Source organism: Phocoena sinus, chromosome 18 (assembly GCF_008692025.1).
Source record: "Phocoena sinus isolate mPhoSin1 chromosome 18, mPhoSin1.pri, whole genome shotgun sequence".
Taxonomy (NCBI): domain Eukaryota; kingdom Metazoa; phylum Chordata; class Mammalia; order Artiodactyla; family Phocoenidae; genus Phocoena; species Phocoena sinus.
In genome coordinates, this window is record NC_045780.1 from 1,346,584 (window position 1) to 1,367,714 (window position 21,131).

General features: G+C 39.6%; 1 protein-coding gene across 6 annotated transcripts in view; it reads right to left on the bottom strand.

Annotated features, from left to right (window-relative positions):
* Positions 1 to 257: 257 nt before the first annotated feature.
* Positions 258 to 21,131, bottom strand: part of ZDHHC20 (zinc finger DHHC-type palmitoyltransferase 20) — a 74,206-nt gene continuing 53,332 nt past the window's right edge. For 3 of the 6 annotated variants that reach the window (XM_032611544.1, XM_032611546.1, XM_032611548.1), the window contains exons 8-13: positions 15,797 to 15,929; positions 12,412 to 12,538; positions 8,028 to 8,117; positions 6,521 to 6,636; positions 5,065 to 5,142; positions 258 to 3,706 (exon numbers count right to left, since the gene is read on the bottom strand). In XM_032611544.1, coding sequence (XP_032467435.1) covers positions 5,105 to 5,142; positions 6,521 to 6,636; positions 8,028 to 8,117; positions 12,412 to 12,538; positions 15,797 to 15,929 — 504 coding nt within the window. In that variant the 3' untranslated portion in view covers positions 258 to 3,706; positions 5,065 to 5,104. Of the gene's footprint in view, positions 3,707 to 5,064; positions 5,143 to 6,520; positions 6,637 to 6,986; positions 7,032 to 8,027; positions 8,118 to 11,770; positions 11,960 to 12,411; positions 12,539 to 15,796; positions 15,930 to 21,131 lie in introns of those variants that run through there. The other 3 variants (XR_004346701.1, XM_032611545.1, XM_032611549.1) reach the window with 3 other exon arrangements.

Sequence of the window (21,131 nt, forward strand, 5' to 3'; positions counted from 1 at the left end):
TTCAAAGAATGGAAGTTCTTAGGTTTGATGAAGGGGACAATTGAAAATTGTTCAATAAAAGCTAAATTAAAACGTTTTTGATAAAGCCGTGTGTGCTCTGGCGTAGGCAGACCACAGTGTCGTCGCACTCAGGTAGTCCCCGTGGTTGCCCGAAGGATGAGCCCCATCGCTTTCCCAAGGCAACGCCGTACCTTGCCACACCTGCCAGGTGACTAAAGCAACAGTCATACCCTAACAACAACAACAGCAACAGCAGCTGTTCAAATACAGGACTTTATTTATTTATTAATAAAGTAATCATTATTACGATTTTTGGAAAAAACAAGTTTTAAAATGTTCAGCCTTCATGTTAATGGAGGTTAGGCCACCCAAAAGGCAAAGCAAAGATAACATTAAGTCATGGTCCAGGGTTACACTTACGAAAAGCAAATACAAGATTTACGGGACATGATATGTAAAAACAACCAAAGTAAACTATTTCAGATTTGTTTATATAAAAACATATTAAAGATCCCTTTAAAATAGTGTCCACCTTTTCTGTAAATGGGCATAGACTAACCTGCAATCATGTACAAATGTGATAGACTCTACAGCTTTCTGAAGCTATTATTAATACAAATACAATTCCTTGCTTTAGGCAACTCAACAAAATAATATAAAGTGAAGTCGTTAGAAAAATATGGACCTTGCTGAATCTATCTTGCATTTTTAATTTAAGTTGGAAAATATAGTTCAGATCATAAAAAACATGAATTTTAGATTTACATATTAGCTGTATCTTATAGAATGAGATACGATCTTTATTTTGGCTGAAATGCAAAAATATGGTTAATTTCTCTAACAGATTAGTTAAAAATACTTTCCGTTGATAGCAGTGCTAGTCCTAGAACAAAATGTAAGCAAAACATTTGTAAGTCAGTTGTCTTATCAGCGCCCCAAATACGCAGATCCTAACACTGAGCCCTTAAAATGCATCTGCTTTAAAGATGACTGAAGGGAAATCTCACAAGACTGAAAATCCTACAAACAGTCAAAATCTGCTATTAATAGAAATTCAAGTCAACATTGCATATTTGATTTAAACTAAGTTAACTTATGACACTTTGGAATCATAACCACTAAATATGTCGAAGGATTTTAAAAAGTCATCCATATGCAAAGATGAAACTGTACTGTGTAAGCGGTGCAAGTTCAGTGACCACTAAGCTGTAGCTGCTCTTTGGTCTGGCACAGTGACAGTGGTCAGAGGCCTCAGGTACTGAATATTCAAGTTTGTACCCACGTAAAACCAAGTTTCCTGTCTAATTTGTTTTTAATGGCAATGGCAAGACCTGAAATTCAACTTTTATTCTCCTTAAATATTATCACAACTGTTCAAGTGTTTGAAGGAACAAAGACAGTACTAATAAATTTTGACAGGGCTTCATTTTGACCATTTCTCCGCAAAGGTTGGCAGCACTAATCAATCCCAGAGGAATACCAGAGTCAGCCTTTCCCTGATTCCCATACCACTTGTAGGCCCTTGCCAACAGTCATTAATATGTACAACTAAACGAAGCCAAGTATTTAGAACGTGGCAAATGTTGGCCATAAATTAATTAAACCAAAGGTAACTAAATTAAAAGGCTTTAGCTGAAAATTCCTGAAAAGGTGTTTACTAATGCTATTAAGATGATGTTAACATACTGAAAGAACTGAAAAAGAAACACCACAACAGCACCCAGATAGGTTAAAGGGAAAATTAAGTTTCCTCAGTTGTTAATCAGGTGCATGCAAATCCTTTGACCTGAATGTAAAAATACCCACAAGAAGTACCAGGACATTTCCGAAAGCAGTCACTTACGTTTAAACATTTACTATTTCCTTGTAACACTCAAACCGCCAAACTGAAGTGATGTTTCTGGTTGGTAAATGGATATCCCTTAACTCTCATAAGTTTTCTAGAATCAAGATTATTAAGACTACAGTGTTGAAATAAAGGTAGAAACTGTATTATAGTATTCCAAACTATATTTTCAAAGCTAGACTCATTCCTCTAGTTCAAAGGGGGAAAAAATTACTTGCTTTTAACATCTAATATTAATATAGCCCATGGAATTAGACAAATCCTATACATTATAAACCTGGAATAGTAGGCTATAAAATTTATGCTACATTAGGAGATTATAGAGCTATCCCTAGTATATTTGGCGTCCAGAAGGAACTCCAAATATACCTGTTGGACGAAGGTATTATGCAAAATTAGAGACTGAAGAATGTTAAAGATCGTCAAGTCAAAATCATTCTTAACACCCCTCTCCCCAACCCCGTTTTATAGACAAGGAAACTATAACGTTTTTACAGACGCTGGTTAAAACTGATCTCCACCCACTACTGGAAGCAATCAGTCATTTTAGCTTGTGTGTGTCTGACTAAGCAGAGTATAAAGGAGTAACATCTGTATATTGTTTCTCCGCTATAGGACACTGTTTTTCTTTAGAATTAATGCAACGATCCCTGTCACTTACATTGGATTTCAAAAGGAAAAGGGGGATAAGTGTCTAGGCAGAAAGGGGTTGCTGTTAGGAAGTCAGATTTAAAACCCTGCATGTAAGAGTGGAATCCACCTCTCAGAGAATGGAAGCTTTGAATGATACTCAAGTGAGAATTTCCTTCTCGAGAGCAGTGTTATGCTAAACAGTTTGACCCTAGTTCAAACTGTATTTTATGTTGCTGTTTAAGCTATTATAGGATTACTGTAAAAAGTTTCAAAGCAAATTTCGGTCATTACCTAAACTGAAATTTGAAAGTCAGCTCAGCAGCAGGCAGCACTCTGAAAACATACTTTAACAGCTTTCTGTAGCTTGTCTTTCGCTTTATTTTTCTTCTAGCCACTTCTACCCAATCCTACTGTGTCCAGTATTTCTACAGCACACGTAACCTTTGTTTCCCTACCTGTATAAATACCCATGAAAGTTCAACAAGAGTATATATTGAAAGCAGAGAGAAACAAAAAGATTTCTTATACTGCCGAATTTTCTTTAAGCCTTGGGCACAACACTGCACATGGTTTAATTAATGCTTAGAACTAAGCCTTCAATGAATTATACAAATATGCTCCATGTTTTAAATGATTAGGTATCTAAATCCTTCTGAGTGTTATTTTATAGCAACAATAAAAAAAATCTTTAGTAAAAATGTTGAAAAGTATAAAACAGTAACTATAAATTAGCAAACACCAAGTTGTTTTTAAAGCAATTATTTTCTTTTTCTTACATAGTACAAGCGCTCTCAGCCACCATACTGACCTAGATGTACTTCACTTAAAACAAGTTTTCTACCTTGTGTTTCTGGAGTGAAAATTTATATGGATACTAAGAACTCTAATAATGTAACTCAGGTATCAGAAGAATACATACGCCATGTTAACATGTGACCTGACAGCTCATATTATAGCATATCATAATACATTATTATGAGTAAATGTTATTTCCAAAGTAAAATTAAGTCACTTTTGTAGCTGTAAGTCAGTGTTGAACAAGTGGGCTCATTTAAGATTAAGGCATCTTCCAGCTCTGGAGCAGTGCTTCTGTGGATCCAACAATCTGTACAAAGGTTTCCTTTTTTAAAAAATATATCTTCATTTATACTTCAATTATTTAATTCCACTGATCATCATCTTGCGTATAAAACTGAAAATATTCAGTCCATAATGTTTTTTATAAACCTATAAAACCAGAAACAATTGAATTATCGATTAAAACTTGATTTTATATTTCTGAAAATAAGATTAAACAGTTCTTTGGGCTAAGGTCTAAAGCTGCTAATACAACACAAAAGGAAAAATACTTTAATATTACTAATATTCTAATAATAATAAAGGTTTTTAGGTGCTGTAAATAAGGGACAGATCACTGACTTTCCCTGAAGCCATTAAGTGAGCATTTTAATAGAGGCAGATCCTTACACTTTTCCCTTAGTGTTAACTTGGGCATAATCTGAGAAGACTGCTATCAGATGTTTATGGGAATTTCAGTGAGGATTCTCAACCACCGCGAGCATCAGCCATCGTTCCGCCCACAGCCTACACTGAGAAGACGCGGTGGGGCTGCCAATGACACGTGATCACCGCCTGCAGCTCCTGCTGCCCTCTGCCTGCCCGGAGCCCCACCGGGGGCTGTTTCTGATGCTCTCTGAGTCTTAGGCTCTGGCTGTGACTTGGACATGGACTCCAGGTCCTTGTAAGGAACTGAATGCTAATGATAAACACCAAGCAAGGAAGCAGATGTCCCCTAGATGAGGCTACAGATGAGAACAGAGCAACTGAGGTAATAAAGGTGTGTTGTCTTAAGCTGCTAAGTGTGTGATCATTTGTTAGGTAGCAATAGGTAACCGAGAAACACTACACGTAGGTTTTCAAAACTCTTAACAGCTGCGTGTGCTGCTGCTGAGCCCGGGAGCTTACTTCCGACTTGAAGGTGCATACCTGTCTTCTGTTTTTAAGCAGCAGGAGAGTTCACTACATCCCTGCGCTCAGTCAGTGTTAGCACTGCCCTCACTGCTCCTACCGGCCCATGGGGAAGGGCTTCTATTCCTACTTCAGTCAACCTCCTCTGGCTACTGCAAAGGCATCACTGACTCACGTACTTGGCTGCAGTAAGCTGCTCTTCTGCTGTATCTTTTACCAAGTAAATAACATCAATGAACCCCTTAAGTCTTTTTTTCAGACTTTAATCTTAGTCACTCTTCTCTGGATCAAATTTCTTCAGTAGTGGGCAAAAGTCACCTTTTTTCCTTAAACTAATTAATAAGGTACCGTTCAGTGAAAAGGGTAGTTGTCCATATACCAGTCCTAACAATTTTTATTAGTTTCCTCATTAATCTACCAATGAATATCCAGTAAGATCATGCTAGGAGTGGTAAGAAAAATGGGAGTTAGGCAGATGTTACCTTCCAATCTCTCCTGAACTACCTGATTTTGCTGATATAATGGAAAGAGTAAAAAAGACTGAATTGCAAACTGTTTTGAGATTATGACATGCAAATAAACTAATTTTTGGAGAAATTACCTTTATACTGTCTTACCTTGCTCTTATTCAACTGGTTAGTTATGAACAAGTGGTACTCAATTTTCTATTGCCACTGTTACATGGTTATTTGTCCCTGTAAGCACATAATTATATATGACATGACAAAAAAAGAAATATGAAGTACCTGGCTAAATGGTCAAATTGATGATTACAGTAAAAGCAAGTATTATGTAAGCACTAAATAGGCTTCTGGTGCCAATCATTTGCCTTCTGTTAGAACCCAGAAGGAAGGAAAGCAGTGCTAAAATCTCAAAGTCTGGTTTTATGCTTATTTTTGTAAAAACGTCCATTGGCTATAAAGATGTTCAGGAGCGATAATTTCAAGTCCACAAATGGATTTTTCCCTTTATTTTATACTGAGGGTCTAATGACCTGAATGAAGGTCTTTTTTAAAAAATTTATTTTCTTTTATTTATTTATTTTTGGCTGTGCTGGGTCTTTGTTGTGGTGCACGGGCTTCTCACTGCAGTGGCCTCTCTTGTTGCGGAGCACAGGCTCCAGGCACGTGGGCTTGAGTAGTTGTGGCACACGGGCTCAGTAGTTGTGGCTCATGGGCTCCAGAGCACAGGCCCAGCAGCTGCAGCACATGGGCTCTGTTGCTCTGCGGCATGTGGGATCCTCCCGGACCAGGGCTCGAACCTGTGTCCCCTGCATTGGCAGGTGGATTCCTAACCCTTGGGCCACCAGGGAAGTCCCCTGAATGAAGGTCTCAATGAAACTAATTTAAGAGAATTTAAATGCTGCTGAAAGCCAAAATGACAATAACAACAAATCAGGAATTGTGACAGCAAGCTTTCACGTTTTAGGGTATTTCCTAGAGTTAGTACCAAACCATTTTCCTACAGTGCAAGAAGAATGTTATTACTGGTATTATTAAGAACCACAGATATGTTTTAAGCTATAATGCTAGTGAGTGGCCAGACTATATTATAAACCGAGGCCTGATTCAAAAGCCCACTTCTATCTTATCAACTGTTGTATAATGTACCACAGTTCATGAAATGATTAAGAGTCATCATGGTTCAAATACATTCAGTGCACTCTTTTTATACTAAGACAAGACAGCCAAAGAGTACAAGGCATTTCAAAATTATTTTCAAATAAGCAAAAGCTATGACCCCCAAAATAACCTTGTTTAAGCATTATCCAGAATATTATGCCGAAAGAATTCTCTACATCTGAGGCGACAAAATACACGGCTGGGTAACAACAAGGAAAAACAAAATTATGAACAGAAAAAAACACAGCAGCAGCCACTACACTTCCTCACTCAACCTTCGCCTCCGTGAAAGCTACCAGTAAACGCTAACGGCCCACGTATAAGATATTTTATTAAAAAGTTTCAAATATTTTAAAATAGCACATAATGTATTTTAATTTTTCCACATTTATTAAACCTGGTGATTTTCATTTTAACCAGACAAAGCAATGTTTTCAGATGACGGCATTACCTGATCTGATAACACCTTCTTCAGATCCATTCTCTAGCCACTGAGATTCACTGTCCAACAAGCGGTTTTTTGATTCACTAAGTGGTTTGATAGGAAAGGGTGGGTTGGAGCCAATACTGAAAGAGGAGCAAATAATTTAGTAAATAGTCTAATGCTCAATTAATAATACTTAATTAATAAGCAGCAAATTAGTATTCCTTCTCCTAAATATGTGAGGGCAACTCATGAGATCTCAGCACTGTGAAAAAGCTCCATCTTCAAGAGAAAATGTGCCCCCAACCCCCCCGCATTAAATGGCTCTCTAGACCCAAGAATTTGTACTCAGCACTGCCAATGAAAACAATTAGATAAAAGAAAAACAGCTTCAGAGGCCAATCTGAAACATTTTTAACATGTTAATCAAGAGCCATAAGGTAGCACAAGGACAGGTGAGGATCTATGTCTGTGGCCAGGACAAAAAGATTACCTGTCATTTCCCAAGTTTTCTGCTTTCTACCTCTGCAGTATAGATCTAAGGGGAAAAAATGATTTAGTGATTTAGCGTAGACTTAGTTTTCTAGCTAAGACATCCAGGGAGGGAGGGAATGGAGGAAAAAAAAGAAGAAGGAAAAGGGAACTAGTATTGTCGGGGACCCACTATGGGCAGACGCTGTGCTGGGTGCTTTCTACACACCATCGCAATCTTCACAATAACCCCCGAAGGGAGTACAAATCCTCCTCTCATAGAGCTGGCAGCTGAGGCTCAGACAGTTTAAGTAACTTCTTGGAGCTCTGAGGTCCTAGGTTCTAAGGCCTATGTTCTTCCAAAATTAATCCGCTAGCTTGGAATTTATAATCCCTCCTCCCCCACAACTTATTTCTGTAGTCAGTAAGTTTCAAGTGTTTCCCTTTCACAGAAGCATCTCTATCTCCTTTAAAATTTCATTTAAAATGAACTATTTCTCTGAATTTATGAATCAGTGTGCTTGCCATACAAACTCTGAGAAAATATCCTCTAAGACGAAGACGAAAAATTTTGTATTTGTATTTTTGAATCCTCATGAATAGCATTTTCACGCTGCAGTTAAAATCTGTTTATCAAAATAAAATGGCGAATAGTACAATGGCTAACTTCTTTGAAAATGTAACTGATATAAACCAACATAATCAAATCTTGAAAGAGTCTTCGTTTCTAGGAAGAGGCAGCGCAGGTAGGGTAGCCATGCTTCCTACCCTGCCAGACGCGTCCAGTGACATGAGACTGTCCTGCTTCAACTACTAACAGCAAGCATTCACTTTATTACTCTCAAAAGTGTTCTGGTTTGAATGATAAAAAAATATGGTTATCCTGAGCATATCAGCTATATCCACATTTTAACCCTCAGTTAAAAAAACTGAATAGAATTTCTCTTTATCTGTGCTGGCTTGCTCCATCACTACTATATTTATCTATGTATCACACACACACACACACACACACAGTTTGCTCTATAATGAATTCTGAAAAACGTAATGACAAGAAGCGCACCTTCTGGTATTTTCACTGTGGTTTGAAACAGAGGCTTGTTCTGGATCCGTCCCCACAAGACGAGTCGGAAAACTGCAGCCATCACCCTGACTGCATAATGAAAAATATCAGTGATAATTTAATCATGTTCAGTTAAATCTAAGTGGTCAATTTAACACCTATTTTCCAGAGGCATGGTATAAAACGATCACAACTTGTCATTTCAGAGAATGATTTCTAAGATTTCTAATTTAGACGGTTATTAGACTCTACTGAGGAAGTCTTTTTCTTTTATAATTTACATATAGTTAAAAACAGTATCTTCCATGACTATTAAAATGATCATGTCTATTAAAGTTATGATAAACATACATATTCAAATATTTGGGTAACTGACCTGCTTATCACAATCAGTTAAGATATCATAAATGCTCAAACTGAAATTCAAGATGTACGTTCCACATATTTATTTATTCAACAACATTCATTAAACGAAAATATACTGGATGTTCTGAGTACCATTTGAAGTGCTAGGGATATACCACTGAACAAAAGAAAAGAAAATCTCTGGCTTCAAGAAGTTCACAACTTAAAAAAAAGTACAGCTATGCCTTCCGCATTCTAAAAACATCAAAACTGTGTACCGCAGGGAATTCCACTTCCAGCCAAGATGGATTAACCGGTATATTTGACCTCCTGTTGAACAGTACATACAACAACTCTTTTCAAAACAGGCAGCACAGAACTGTGGTGTCTGAAAGAAGAGAAACCAACCAAGGAGTTGCAGCTTCTGCCAGAACTTGAGCACCAACAGGGGGATGTGCAGAGCAAGGTGGTCTCACTGAATTAAGGTGACAGAGATGGGAGTTTCGAGAAGATGAGGAGGTTTGCTTCTATTGGACAGAGCTGAGGAAGAGGGATATGTGCAGAGAAAGGGCTACAGAAATCTGCACAGGGTTTTACTTGAGTCTTCTGATGAATACTAAGCCACACATGTGAATCTGGGAAGTCTAAGCTGAACAATTCAGAGCCTGCCCAGCACTGAAAGCCATTTGCATTCGACCTGCCAGAGTAGAGACCTCACTGAACACGTGGATACGGCAGAGACCGCAGCAGGCTCTCACCTTTGCTGTAGGACGAAACTTGCCCTAGAGAAAACGCTACTTTACACCCAACCACAGGTTTAAACAAGCATCAGGAGGACTAAGCTGAAACAGAAGTCGGCCAAGACAAAATTCAACATCCTTTAAAGGGAGACCAAATTTAAACACTCAGAATTCAAAATGTCCACCATCCAATCAAAAATTACCAGCATAAAGAGCAGGAAAATGTGATCACAACCGAGAGAAAATAAAGTCAACAGAAAAGATTTAGAAATGACTGTGACCACTTGAATCAGAGACGCTACACCAGTGACTATAAATATGTCCATGAATTAACTGGAGAAAGTGGATATGAAGAAAAATGAAATGTAAGATATAAAAAAGAACCAAATTGAACTTCTGGAGCTGAAAAATAGAATATCTGAAATAAGAAATTCACTGGATGAGCTTAACAGCAGACAATACAGAAGAAAAGATAAGTGAACTCACAGACGTAACAACAGAAACAAAAAAAGATGGAGGGGGAGAAGGGAGGGACAACAGCAATGACCGGTGGATCACGACATATATTTAAGAGAACCTGAAAAGCTAGTGGGGGAAGGGCACAGGAAGAGGGAAGCGGGCAGAAAAAAACAATTGAAAGTTATTTCAAAATTATTCAGATTGGACGTCCCTGGTGGCACAGTGGTTAAGAATCCTCCCGCCAATTCAGGGGACACAGGTTAGAGCCCTGGTCCGGGAAGATCCCACGTGCCATGGAGCAACTAAGCCCGTGCGCCACAACTACTGAGCCTGCGCTCTGGAGCCCGCGAGCCACAACTACTGAGCCCATGTGCCACAACTAGTGAGCCCGTGTGCCACAACTACTGCAAGCCGTGTGCCTAGAGCCTGTGCTCCGCAACAAAGAGAAGCCACTAAATGAGAAAGAAGCCCACACACAGCAACAAAGAGTAGCCCCTGCTTGCTGCAACTAGAGAAGGCCTGCGCACAGCAACGAAGACCCAATGCAGCCAAATAAATAAATAAATGAATGAATAAATAAATAATTCAGATTTGATGAAAACTACAAATTCATAGATCCAAGAAGCCTAATGAACTCCAAGGAGGATAAACACAAGGCAAACCATACTAAGGAACATCATCATCAGACAACTTAAAGCCAGTGATAAAGATAAAATCTTAAAAGTAGCCACAGGGGAAAAAAAGACAGTAATTTACAAGCATACCTCATTTTATTGTGTTTCATTTTACTGTGCTTTGCAGATACTGTGATTTTTATGAATTAAAGGTTTGAGGCAACCCTACATTGAGCAAGTCTATCGGTGCCATTTTTCCAACGGCATTCGCTCACTTTGCGTCTCTGTGTCACATTTTGGCAATTCTCACAATATTTCAAACCCTCCACCAGCAAAAAGATTATGACTTGCTGAAGGCTCAGATAACGATTAGCAGTTTTTAGCAATAAAGTCTTTTTAAGTCAAAGTATGTACATTGTTTTTTCTTTAGACATAATGCTATTGAACAATTAACAGCCTATGGTTATAGACTGTTATATGCACTGGGAAACCAAAAAATTCGTATGACTCACTTTACTATGATATTTGCTTTATTGCGGTGGTCTGGAACCAAACCTGCAATAATCTCCGAGGTGTGCCTGTACAAACAGTGGAATAAAGATAAGAGAGAGGCTGATTTATTGACACAAACAACACAAGCCAGATGATACTGGAACAACATCTTCAAAGAAGGGGAAAAAAAAACAAAGACAAAAAACCCAACTGCCGACATTGAAATTTCTGTTTAGAGAAAATAACCTTAAAAAATAATAGTCTATGTTCCAACCAGTCAGAGTGGAAACACCTGAATATAAGAGACAACAGATAAAGCGCACAGAAGAGACTGGCGCACTTGAAGATGAAACTCAGGAAGAAGACTGAACAGAAGGTGAGCAGTCACCAGTGAGCCGTGGCGGAGCCTCCCGAGGAGCCACAGACATGTAGCTGGGGTCCCTGCAGGGACAAGGGGAGGGAGGCGACAGAAGAAATACTTGAAGAGACAGTGGTTAAAAGTACTTTCCAAATCTGATGCAAGTTTAAAAATTACAGATCCAAGGAGCTCAACAATCCTAAGCACGAGAGTCATGAAGAAAACGACGCCAGGCGTGTCATAATCAAATTGCAAGAAACTAGTGATAAACAAAATCTTAAAGGCAGCCAGAGAAAAATGTCATGTTACACAAATGATAATAAACATAATATCCACAAACTTCTCATCAGAAACAATGCAGCAGCATCTACAATTCTATTCCAAGCAAAACGTCTTTAAAAAATGAAGGCAAGGGCTTCCCTGGTGGCACAGTGGTTGAGAGTCCACGTGCCGATGCAGGGGACGCGGGTTCGTGCCCCAGTCCGGGAAGATCCCACAGGCTGTGGAGCGGCTGGGCCCGTGAGCCATGGCCGCTGAGCCTGTGCGTCTGGAGCCTGTGCTCCGCAACGGGAGAGGCCACAGCAGTGAGAGGCCCGCGTATCGCAAAAAAAAAAAAAAAAAAAAATTAAAAAATGAAGGCAATTGGGAATTCCCTGGCCGTCCAGTGGTTAGGACTTTGAACTTTCACTGCTGGGGCCTGGTTCAAGCTCTGGTCAGGGAACTAAGATCCCATGTGGTGTGGCCAAAAAAAAAAAAAAAAGGAAGAATGCAAATATGTCATTTTCAGACAAAATAACAAGCAATACAGTTCCTTGTTAAGGGAAAAAAGGAAAAAGCCCACAACACTTACAAATATGGTACTTGAATTTCAAATACTTTTTCCTTCTCTCTAATGACTTTTGGTATATAGATGGCCTAGGATGGCTGAGAATTTGAGAGAAAAGGACATTATGAATCATCTTGAGCGTATATTCTCATTTAAATTTAAATGCAGGTAAAAACTGCATTACGTGTTGGGTCTTCTTTGATTTAAGAGACAACAGAATACATAACCTGTACTGGAAATCTTTGAAGATATGGCTAATAAATATAAATTCTTATGATTCTTTACTTCACAAAATTATTTTCATTTTGAAAGAAACAGAGTGATTCTTATTTTCTATGAATCATCTTTTTTTTCTCATTCAAATATATGCCTAAACTCTCCTTCACCCTTATAAAAAACATGAAAAATAAAATATTTCATGTAATCAAGATATTCTGAGTTTTCATTCTTAAGGCTCATAATGTCATAATATACTATATTCTCTGAATCATTTAATCAGAGAGACAATCACAGGTTCCATAATTTCTGAGACGTGCATTTTATAAACTACCTTGAAAATATTGGAAGTAGCCAATATTTCTTTTCATCACCAAAGACTTGTCTCCAATTTTTACTGCATCCAAGCGAGAAACCGTTTCCATCAGGTCCATATGAAAATGTGGGTGCACGGAATGATTCTGTTACAGATATATATTACAAAAGAGAAGAGTTAACCTATTCAAAAATTATAGGAGGGAAGGAAAGTACCAATTTTTTTTCTTTTTAAACTTTTTTGGGAAAAAATATAACCTCTTGAATATTTCATCACCCTTATAAAATGAAAATGTCAAAATAATTATATGATATTAAGGAAAATCGACAGAAGAATGTTCAATACACCTTAGCCTTTTTCTTTCTTTTTTTTTTTTTTTAAAGATATTCTATCTCTTGCAACTTCACTCATTCATTATGTATCAACTTCCTACTACGTGCCTATGGCAAAGCACCAGGTTTTGGGATCCCAAGGTAAAGTAGATGAAATTCTGACCAAAGAACCCACAGTCTAACAAAAGTCTATCAGAATGATAGTGTGATAGAGATACATGTGGGGTGGTGGCCAAGGAAGGTGAAATATGCAGGAGGTGATGCCTGAGCTCCATCCTGAGCTATGAATAATAACAAGTGAGGAAGCTGATGGGGGCCAGAAGCTAGGATCTCTGTGTAAAGAAAGAATGCATTGCGGAATGTTTTATAAGCTATGGATAAGAAGGAGCCAGGGAGAGACGGATTGGGAAAGGTAGATGACACAGAAAAGTGAAGTAAAAACTGATGGAGAGACGGATTGGAAAAGGTTGATGACACAGAAAAGTGAAGTAAAAACTGATGGAAGAAAGTTCTAGAAGAAATGGGATGGCCTTTAGAAAAGTTCTAAAGATTAACCATAGATACCAGAAAAGACATCGTGTCCGCAGAAGTTAGAAAGAGGGTGACAGTGATGGGTTTGAAAGTAGAAATGTTTGTGTGAGGTTATAAAGATGAGACGATAAGAATTTACTTGTGACAACTTCTAATTTTTCTATGAAGCATTCACAAAATAGGTAAGGAAAATAGGGAGGAAGATGAAAGTCTGGAATACCTATTGTGGGTAATAAGGTGGCAAACCTGATCAGAAACACGTGACATTACTGCCAAATATAGCTGAGGGTCTAAGTGAGGTCTGAGACTTTGAATCTGTAGTTGTGACCACCTCTGTGGGAGCGAGACGGCCTTCACCAGCTCTCTCCAGCCCCATCGCACTGGGAGAAGAACGCATCGCTGGAATAACCTGGGTCAGGGACTGGCAAAGGCGTTATGGGAGAAGAGGTACTTAGGGGCATGTGTAATGCGAGGGTGCTGCTGGGAGCTTGAGGACATTTATTATAGGATCTAGAATGGAAAAGGGTAAGAAACGAAAGCAGAAGGGAAAGAAACGTGGGAGAAAAGTGGTGGAGTGTGGAGGACTCAGTAAGCTAAAAAGGGTGCACACTGGAACACGGAAAGGGAGAGCTGAACGGATAAAGACTGTGGTCAGAGAATGGAAACTTCAAGGTGAAAATGTGAGGCCTCTTCAGTTTCAAGTGATGAAAGGTTCAGTGTTTGGGTACAGGAATGACTGGCTATCAGAATCAAAGAGACCAACCAGCCTTTCTGGGGTGACAGCAGCAGTTTGAATGTATTAATAGAAACTCTGTAACATGAGAAATGATTCAAGGTATGGCAGTGACAGCTATGAGGAAGGTACAAGTGATGCCCCAAAGGACATCTGGAAGCAGCAGTGGAGAGCTGGGTAATACCAGGGTGTGTGGGGAGTGGTGTGTTAGGGGAAGGTTTTTCAAAGTGTGGGTTTAAACATCTGAATAGGCTGTAAAATCAATTCAGTGCTTTGAAACCAGCATTTCTTTTTAAAGAACTAGAACAGAAAATATTAGAGTATATTGGACAGAGTAGACATTAATGATGTTTTATGAAGATTTTGCTTATTCTACTTATATAATTTTATAAATGTGTGTGCATGCACTAGGTAGTGATATAAAATGATGCATTTCTTACCGTAGTCACTGGTAAAAACGTTTGAAAAAGATTGTTTTTAAGAGAACAATGTGTTTCCCAGGAAGCGCTCACCTCTCATACACCTACACGGTTTGGGTGGGAAACAAATGAAGCAGGGTGGGAACCGAGGCCAATTAAATGCTCGTGGCCACCGAAGCAGTCAGCCACTACTGAGCTCCTACCGAATGACGCCAGGTGGGAAAATAGGGCCACCAGAGTCGTCAGTTTTGAAAAGAAGAAATCTCCTTTTCTGTGAGAAATCTCTCAGTGTCCAGCTGCTTGGGAGGTCTGAAGAGCTAGGCTTTGCATGTGGGCTGCCTTCTATGACCTCGGGTTAAAGGTGAAGAGATGACAGGATATTCTGTGACGATGATAAATTAATTGACATGAGGAAGCTTATTCACATGGAAAGGGATGAAGGCATGGGAAGTGGAGGAGAGGCAACAGCAGAGTGAGCTGGGAAAGGCAGGGCACCGCACCCTTACCCTGGAAGCCCGTCATATTTTACAGGACTCCACAGACACGAGATTAAAGTGATCCAAATATAAAAGTACCTAAGAATCTCCCTACAATGTCTGCATCTTTCTATGTTAAAATATGTCCAACTCTCCTTTAGACAGCAGGGAGTGTTTAACTTTCTTTGGAAACACTGTGACAGATCCCCATTCTGTTAGCCAATACCTCAATATTCCAGTTATGGCTGGTGTTGCTGTTTACATGCCAATGGTTTAGTCTGAGCGCCACACCACGGTTGTTTAAAAAGTGTGTGTCAGGCTTCCCTGGTGGCGCAGTGGTTTAGAGTCCGCCAGCCGATGCAGGGGACACGGGTTCGTGCCCCGGTCCGGGAAGATCCACATGCCGCAGAGCGGCTGGGCCCGTGAGCCATGGCCGCTGAGCCTGCGCGTCCGGAGCCTGTGCTCCGCAACGGGAGAGGCCACAGCAGTGAGAGGCCCGCGTACCGCAAAAAAAAAAAAAAAGAAGTGTGTGTCCAATTATTGGAATACCTTACTGAATTCTTCCCCAATATTTTCATTTTAAAAAAATGAGCAAAAAAGGGACACAAGTGCTAACATTAGTGATACAACAAATGCAGGAAACAGCTTTTATTAAAATTTGTAAAATATAGTCAGTTCTCTACTTTTATATACAACACACTACTGAAAAATTATAGAAAAGTCAATCTTACTTCCTCAACCTTCTCAAAATTATGAACCTTTACATTTATTAAATAGCCATTGTTCCTATCCAGTCCAAGTTAATTTTAATACAGAATTATTTTATCTTTATCATCTTTTGTCCTTCTCTAGATTTCATGTTCATCTGTGGCCATTTTCCTAAATAATTATGCTTTATTTTAACCTACTTACCTATGGTTGTTCTGTTTTTTCCAACTAGCCAGCAGTGGTAGCTGAGAAGTGACAATACACTGATGAAGAACATTGTCGACACAAAGAATAGAAAAAGTATGTGGAATTTTGCACGTGTATCTGAGAGTTCATTCTGAGGAAAGAAAAAAGAAGACTTACTTTTCAGAATAGTCAACCTCCAAAATATACTCTTACAAATTTGGTTCTTCCTGAAGATTGCTGAATTCGCCAAAAAAATACCAGATATGAGAAGTAATAAAATAAATTAGGTAATACATCCAAAAGCAACATTTCCCAAAGCAGAGAATTGGTATTATCAGAGGGGTTTGCTTACATAACATGTCAGAAAGAGTCACTTTAAAAACCGCTCTTGGGCGTCCCTGGTGGCGCAGTGGTTGAGAGTCCGCCTGCCGATGCGGGGGACATGGGTTCGTGCCCCGGTCCGGGAAGATCCCACATACCGCAGAGCGGCTGGGCCCGTGAGCCATGGCCTCTGAGCCTGTACGTCCGGAGCCTGTGCTCCGCAACGGGAGAGGCCACAACAGTGAAAGGCCCGTGTACCACACACACACACACAAAAAAAGTAAAAAATCGCTCTTAAATTTTAGCAATAGTTTCAGTAATAAAATAAAAAGATGGACATTTTTACCCAACGTTTTTCTTTTGTACTTTATACACATATTCAAGCTTTCCCCAACATCCAGGATACACGAGGGTTTTCTCCATCTACGCTACTATTTGCTTGTTTTAATTATATAACCAGAAACTAATTGTGATAAATTTAGTTTTGGACTTCCCTAGTCTCTGTCTTCGGAACACCACTGCACAGTCATCCCTTCAGCTGCTTCCATTCCTACCTCTTTAATCCCTGCTCCTTTCCTACAGAGCCTGTTTTGGTAATTACCGATTTGGTATGTCAATTTGCCACAAGGCATTAGTGAACGAAAACAGCTTCTGTTACCCATTCTAATGGCTAGATTCATTTCAACAGAAGCAAAGTGTTAACCCAGAAGAAGTCAGTCTCTAGCATGAGGATTAGAAGGAAGCCTTTACGCATTCGCTCTCACGACAAAGCCGCACAGCCAACCACAGCCTCAAAGAGTAAGGGCTGCTCCTGCTTGATTTAAACACTGTTTACAGGCTAACAGGACGGTTTTTTAGCATTAGGTGATTCTGACATCTATCTTCTCCTCTTCTCTTCCAGAGTAGCCGCAATACCTTTTAAATACATCAAGTGATTCTTCTATTTCCCCATCTTGTGAAACAAATGAGTACTATACATACTCACTATCAATGTCACAAAAAAGATGGCAAGAATATCATGGCAATGATGTATTTTTTAAAAAATTATTTATTTATTTTTGGCTGCGTTGGGTCTTCGTTGCTGCGTGCGGGCTTTCTCTAGTTATGGAGAGCAGGGGCTACTCTTCGTTGTGGTGCACGGGCTTCTCATTGCAGTGGCTTCTCTTGTTGCGGAGCACGGGCTGTAGGCGTGTGGGCTTCCGTAGTTGCAGCACATGTGCTCAGTAGTTGTGGCGCACGGGCTTAGTTGCTCCGTGGCACATGGGATCTTCCCAGACCAGGGCTCGAACCCGTGTCCCCTGCATTGGCAGGCGGATTCTCAACCACTGTGCCACCAGGGAGGCCTGCAATGATGTATTTTACCTTTGGACAACTCTCTGTAGATTTCCTGTGGCAAAGCTTGTATAAATAGAGACAACGCATTAAGAAACCACTTTTTATACAAAATTATCCTGTGCACTATTGTTATAAACCTTTCATGTTTGGAAGGACCACTAAGACGTGGCTCTCTACAGGCCATCAATGACGTTTTCTCAAAAACCACAAAAGAACATTCCGCTCTCCAAGCACATTTAGGGTACACTTTACACACCTTTCCACAAAGTTTTTAAAACAGAGATTTGTATCTAGGAAAGCGTAAAATTGATTTTTTTAGCAAACAGCTTTTTAAAAACTTCGGATGAGTAGTTTCTAAAAGCTAGATCTAATAATTTCTCACCTGCCTCAATGGTACTGCAGTAGCCTTCCAAGGGGTGCCATCTCCTCCCCTCCAGTCTACTTTCCACAAAGCAGCCAGAGGGCCCCTTTATAAGGCCGATGGCGTTACGCCCTGCTCCCCATTCCACGGCCCTTGCAACGCCCGCAAAGACCCTGCATCCCTGGCCACCTCCTGGACCCGTTCCCCCTGCTCATCTACTCCAGCCTTGCCAGCGGCCTGGCATGGTGCTCCTCTGGGCCTTTACTCTAAAGGTCAGATGTCTCCTCTGTTTGAAACACTCTTCTCTCAGGTATCCACTAAGTCCCGTCAAGTCTTCGCTCAGCTTTCTTACTGAGGCCTACCACAATCACGCTTAAAAAAATTCAGATGTAATTGACATATAATGTTATTTCAGTTCCAGGAGTTCAACATAATGATTCCATATATGTCTATATGGCAAAATGATCACTACAGTAAGTCTAGTTAACATCCATCACCACACAGAGTCACAAAACCTTTTTCCTCGTGAGGAGATCTTTCAAGACCTAACTCTTCGACACTTATTAGCCACAGCCACCATGTCGTACGTCACAGCCCCAGGCTGCTTCTGCCACCTTCTCCCACTTCGGCCATCCCCCACCCCACACCTCTGACAACCACCAAAACGTTCTTTGTGTCTATGGGTTTTTTTTTTATTCCACATTAAAGTTAGATAATATGGTATTTGTCTTTCTCTGTCTGACTTTATTCCCTTATGATAATGCCCTCAAGGTCCATCTGAGTTGTCAAAAACGGCAAGATTTCCTTCTTGTTCTATGGCAGAATTTATACCATTTATGCAACGGTATAAATTCCGTTGCGTATTTATACCACAATTTCTTCATCCACCAATGTAAACTTAAGAGTGTTTTCATGTCTTGGCTGTCATAAACAATGCTGCAATGAACACAGGGATGCAGATAGCTTTTTGAGTTAGTGTTTTCCTTTCCTTTGGATATACTCCCAGCAGTGGAATTTCTGGATGGTATAATAGTTCTAATTTTAATTTTTTGAGGACTCTCCGTACCATTCTCCATAATGGCCGTGCTAATTTACACTCCCACCAACAGCACACAAGGGCTCTCTTTTCTCCACATCCTTGCCAAAACTTGTTATTTCTTGTCTTTTTGATAATGGCCATTCTGACAGGTGTGAGGTGCTATCCTGCTGTGGTCTGGTTTGCATTTCCCTGATGATTAGTGATGCTGAGCATCTTTTCACGTGTCTGTTGGCCATCTGCATGTCTTCACTGGAAAAATGTCTATTCAGATCTTCTGACCATTATTTGTTGTTGTTGTTGTTGTTGTTTTTGTTTTTTTGGTGGTGTGCGGGCCTCCCACTGCTGCGGCCTCTCCCTTTGCGGAGCACAGGCTCCGGACACACAGGCTCAGCGGTCATGGCTCATGGGCCCAGCCGCTCTGCAGCATGTGGGATCCTCCCGGACCAGGGCACGAACCCGTGTCCCCTGCATCGGCAGGCAGACTCTCAACCACTGCGCCACCAGGGAAGCCCCTGACCAGTTTTTAATCAGATTGTTTTGTTTTTGCTATTAAGTTGTATGAGTTCTTTATATACTTTGAATATTACTCCTTATCAGATACATAATTTGCAAATATTTTCTTCCATTTAGTAGGCTGCCTTTTCATTTTGTTAATGATTTCCTTTTCTGTGCAGAAGCTTCTAGTGTGACATGGTCCCACTTGTTTAGTTTTGCTTTTGTGGCTTTTGCATTTGATGTCAAATCCAAAAAATCATCGCCAAGGCTGAGGTCAAGGAGCCTACCACCTGTATTTTCTTCTAGGAGATTTACGATTTCAGGTCTCATGTTCAAGTCTCTAATCCATTTGGAATTGATCTTTGCCTATGATGTAGGATTGAGGTTCAGTTTCACTCTTTTGCATGTGCTGCCCAGGTTTCCCAACATCCTTTACTGAAGAGACTGTCCTTTCCCCATTGTATCTTCTTGGCTCCTTGTCATAAATTAACTGACCGTATGTGCATGGGTTGATCTCTGTGCTCTCTTATTCTATTCCACTGATCTATGTGTCTGTTTTGATTCCAATAACATACTGTTTTGATTACTACAGATGTGTAATATAATTTGAAATCAGGAAGTGAGATGCCTCTAGCTTTGTTCTTTTTCTTCAAGACTGTTTTGGTTATTTGGCTCTTTTGTGGTTCTATACACATTGTAGGACTGTTCTATTTCTGTGAAAAATGGCATTGGAATTTTGATGGGGATTGCACTGACTCTGTAGATTGCTTTGGGTAGTATGGACATTTTAAACAATATGAATTCTTCCAATCCATAATCACAGATTATTTTTTTCTAACAGTTTTTTTGTAGACTCTACGATTTTCTAATATGTCACTTGAAAACAGAGACAGTTTTACTTCTTCCTTTCCTATCTGGATGCATTTTATTTCTTTTACTTGCCTAACTGTCCTGGCTGGCTAAGACTTTCGATACTATGTTGAATAAAAGTGGCAAGAATGGGCAACCTTGTCTTGTTCCTGATATTAGAGGAAAAGCTTTCAGCTTTTCACCACTGAGTATGATGTTAGCTGTAGGCTTGTCAATATATGGCCTTTATTAAGCTGAGGTGCATTCCCTCTATACCCACTTTGTTGACAGTTTTTATCATAAATGGATGCTGAATTTTGACAAATGCTTTTTCTGCATCTATTGAGATGATGATATAATTTTTATCCTTCATTCTGTTAATGTGGTGTATCACGTTGACTGATATACAGATGTTGAACCATCCTTGCATCCCTGGAATAAATCCCACTTGATCATAGTGTATGGTCCTTTTAATGTATTGTTGAATTTGGTTTGCTAATATTTTGTTGAGGATTTTTAAATCTATGTTCATCAGGGATATTGGCCTGTAATTTTCTTGTGGTGACCTTGTCTGGTTTTACTATTGGGGTAACACTGACCTTATAAAATGAATCTGGAAGTGTTCTCGCTTCCATTTTTGGGAAGTCTGAGAAGGACAGGTGTTAACTCTTCACCTGTGAAGCCACCTGGCCTGGGACTTTTGTTTGTTGGGACGTTTTTGATTACTTATTCAATCTCCTTACTATTAATCAGTCTGTTCAGATTTTCTATTTCTTCATGATTCAGTCTTGGTAGGTTGTATGTTTCTAGGAATTTATCCATTTTTTCTAGGTTATCCAATTATCTGGCATATAATTGTTCATAGAAATCTCTTTGATCCTTTGTATTTATCAGTTGTAATGTCTCTCTCTTTTTTTTTTTAATATTTATTTTTGGCTGTGTTGGATCTTCGT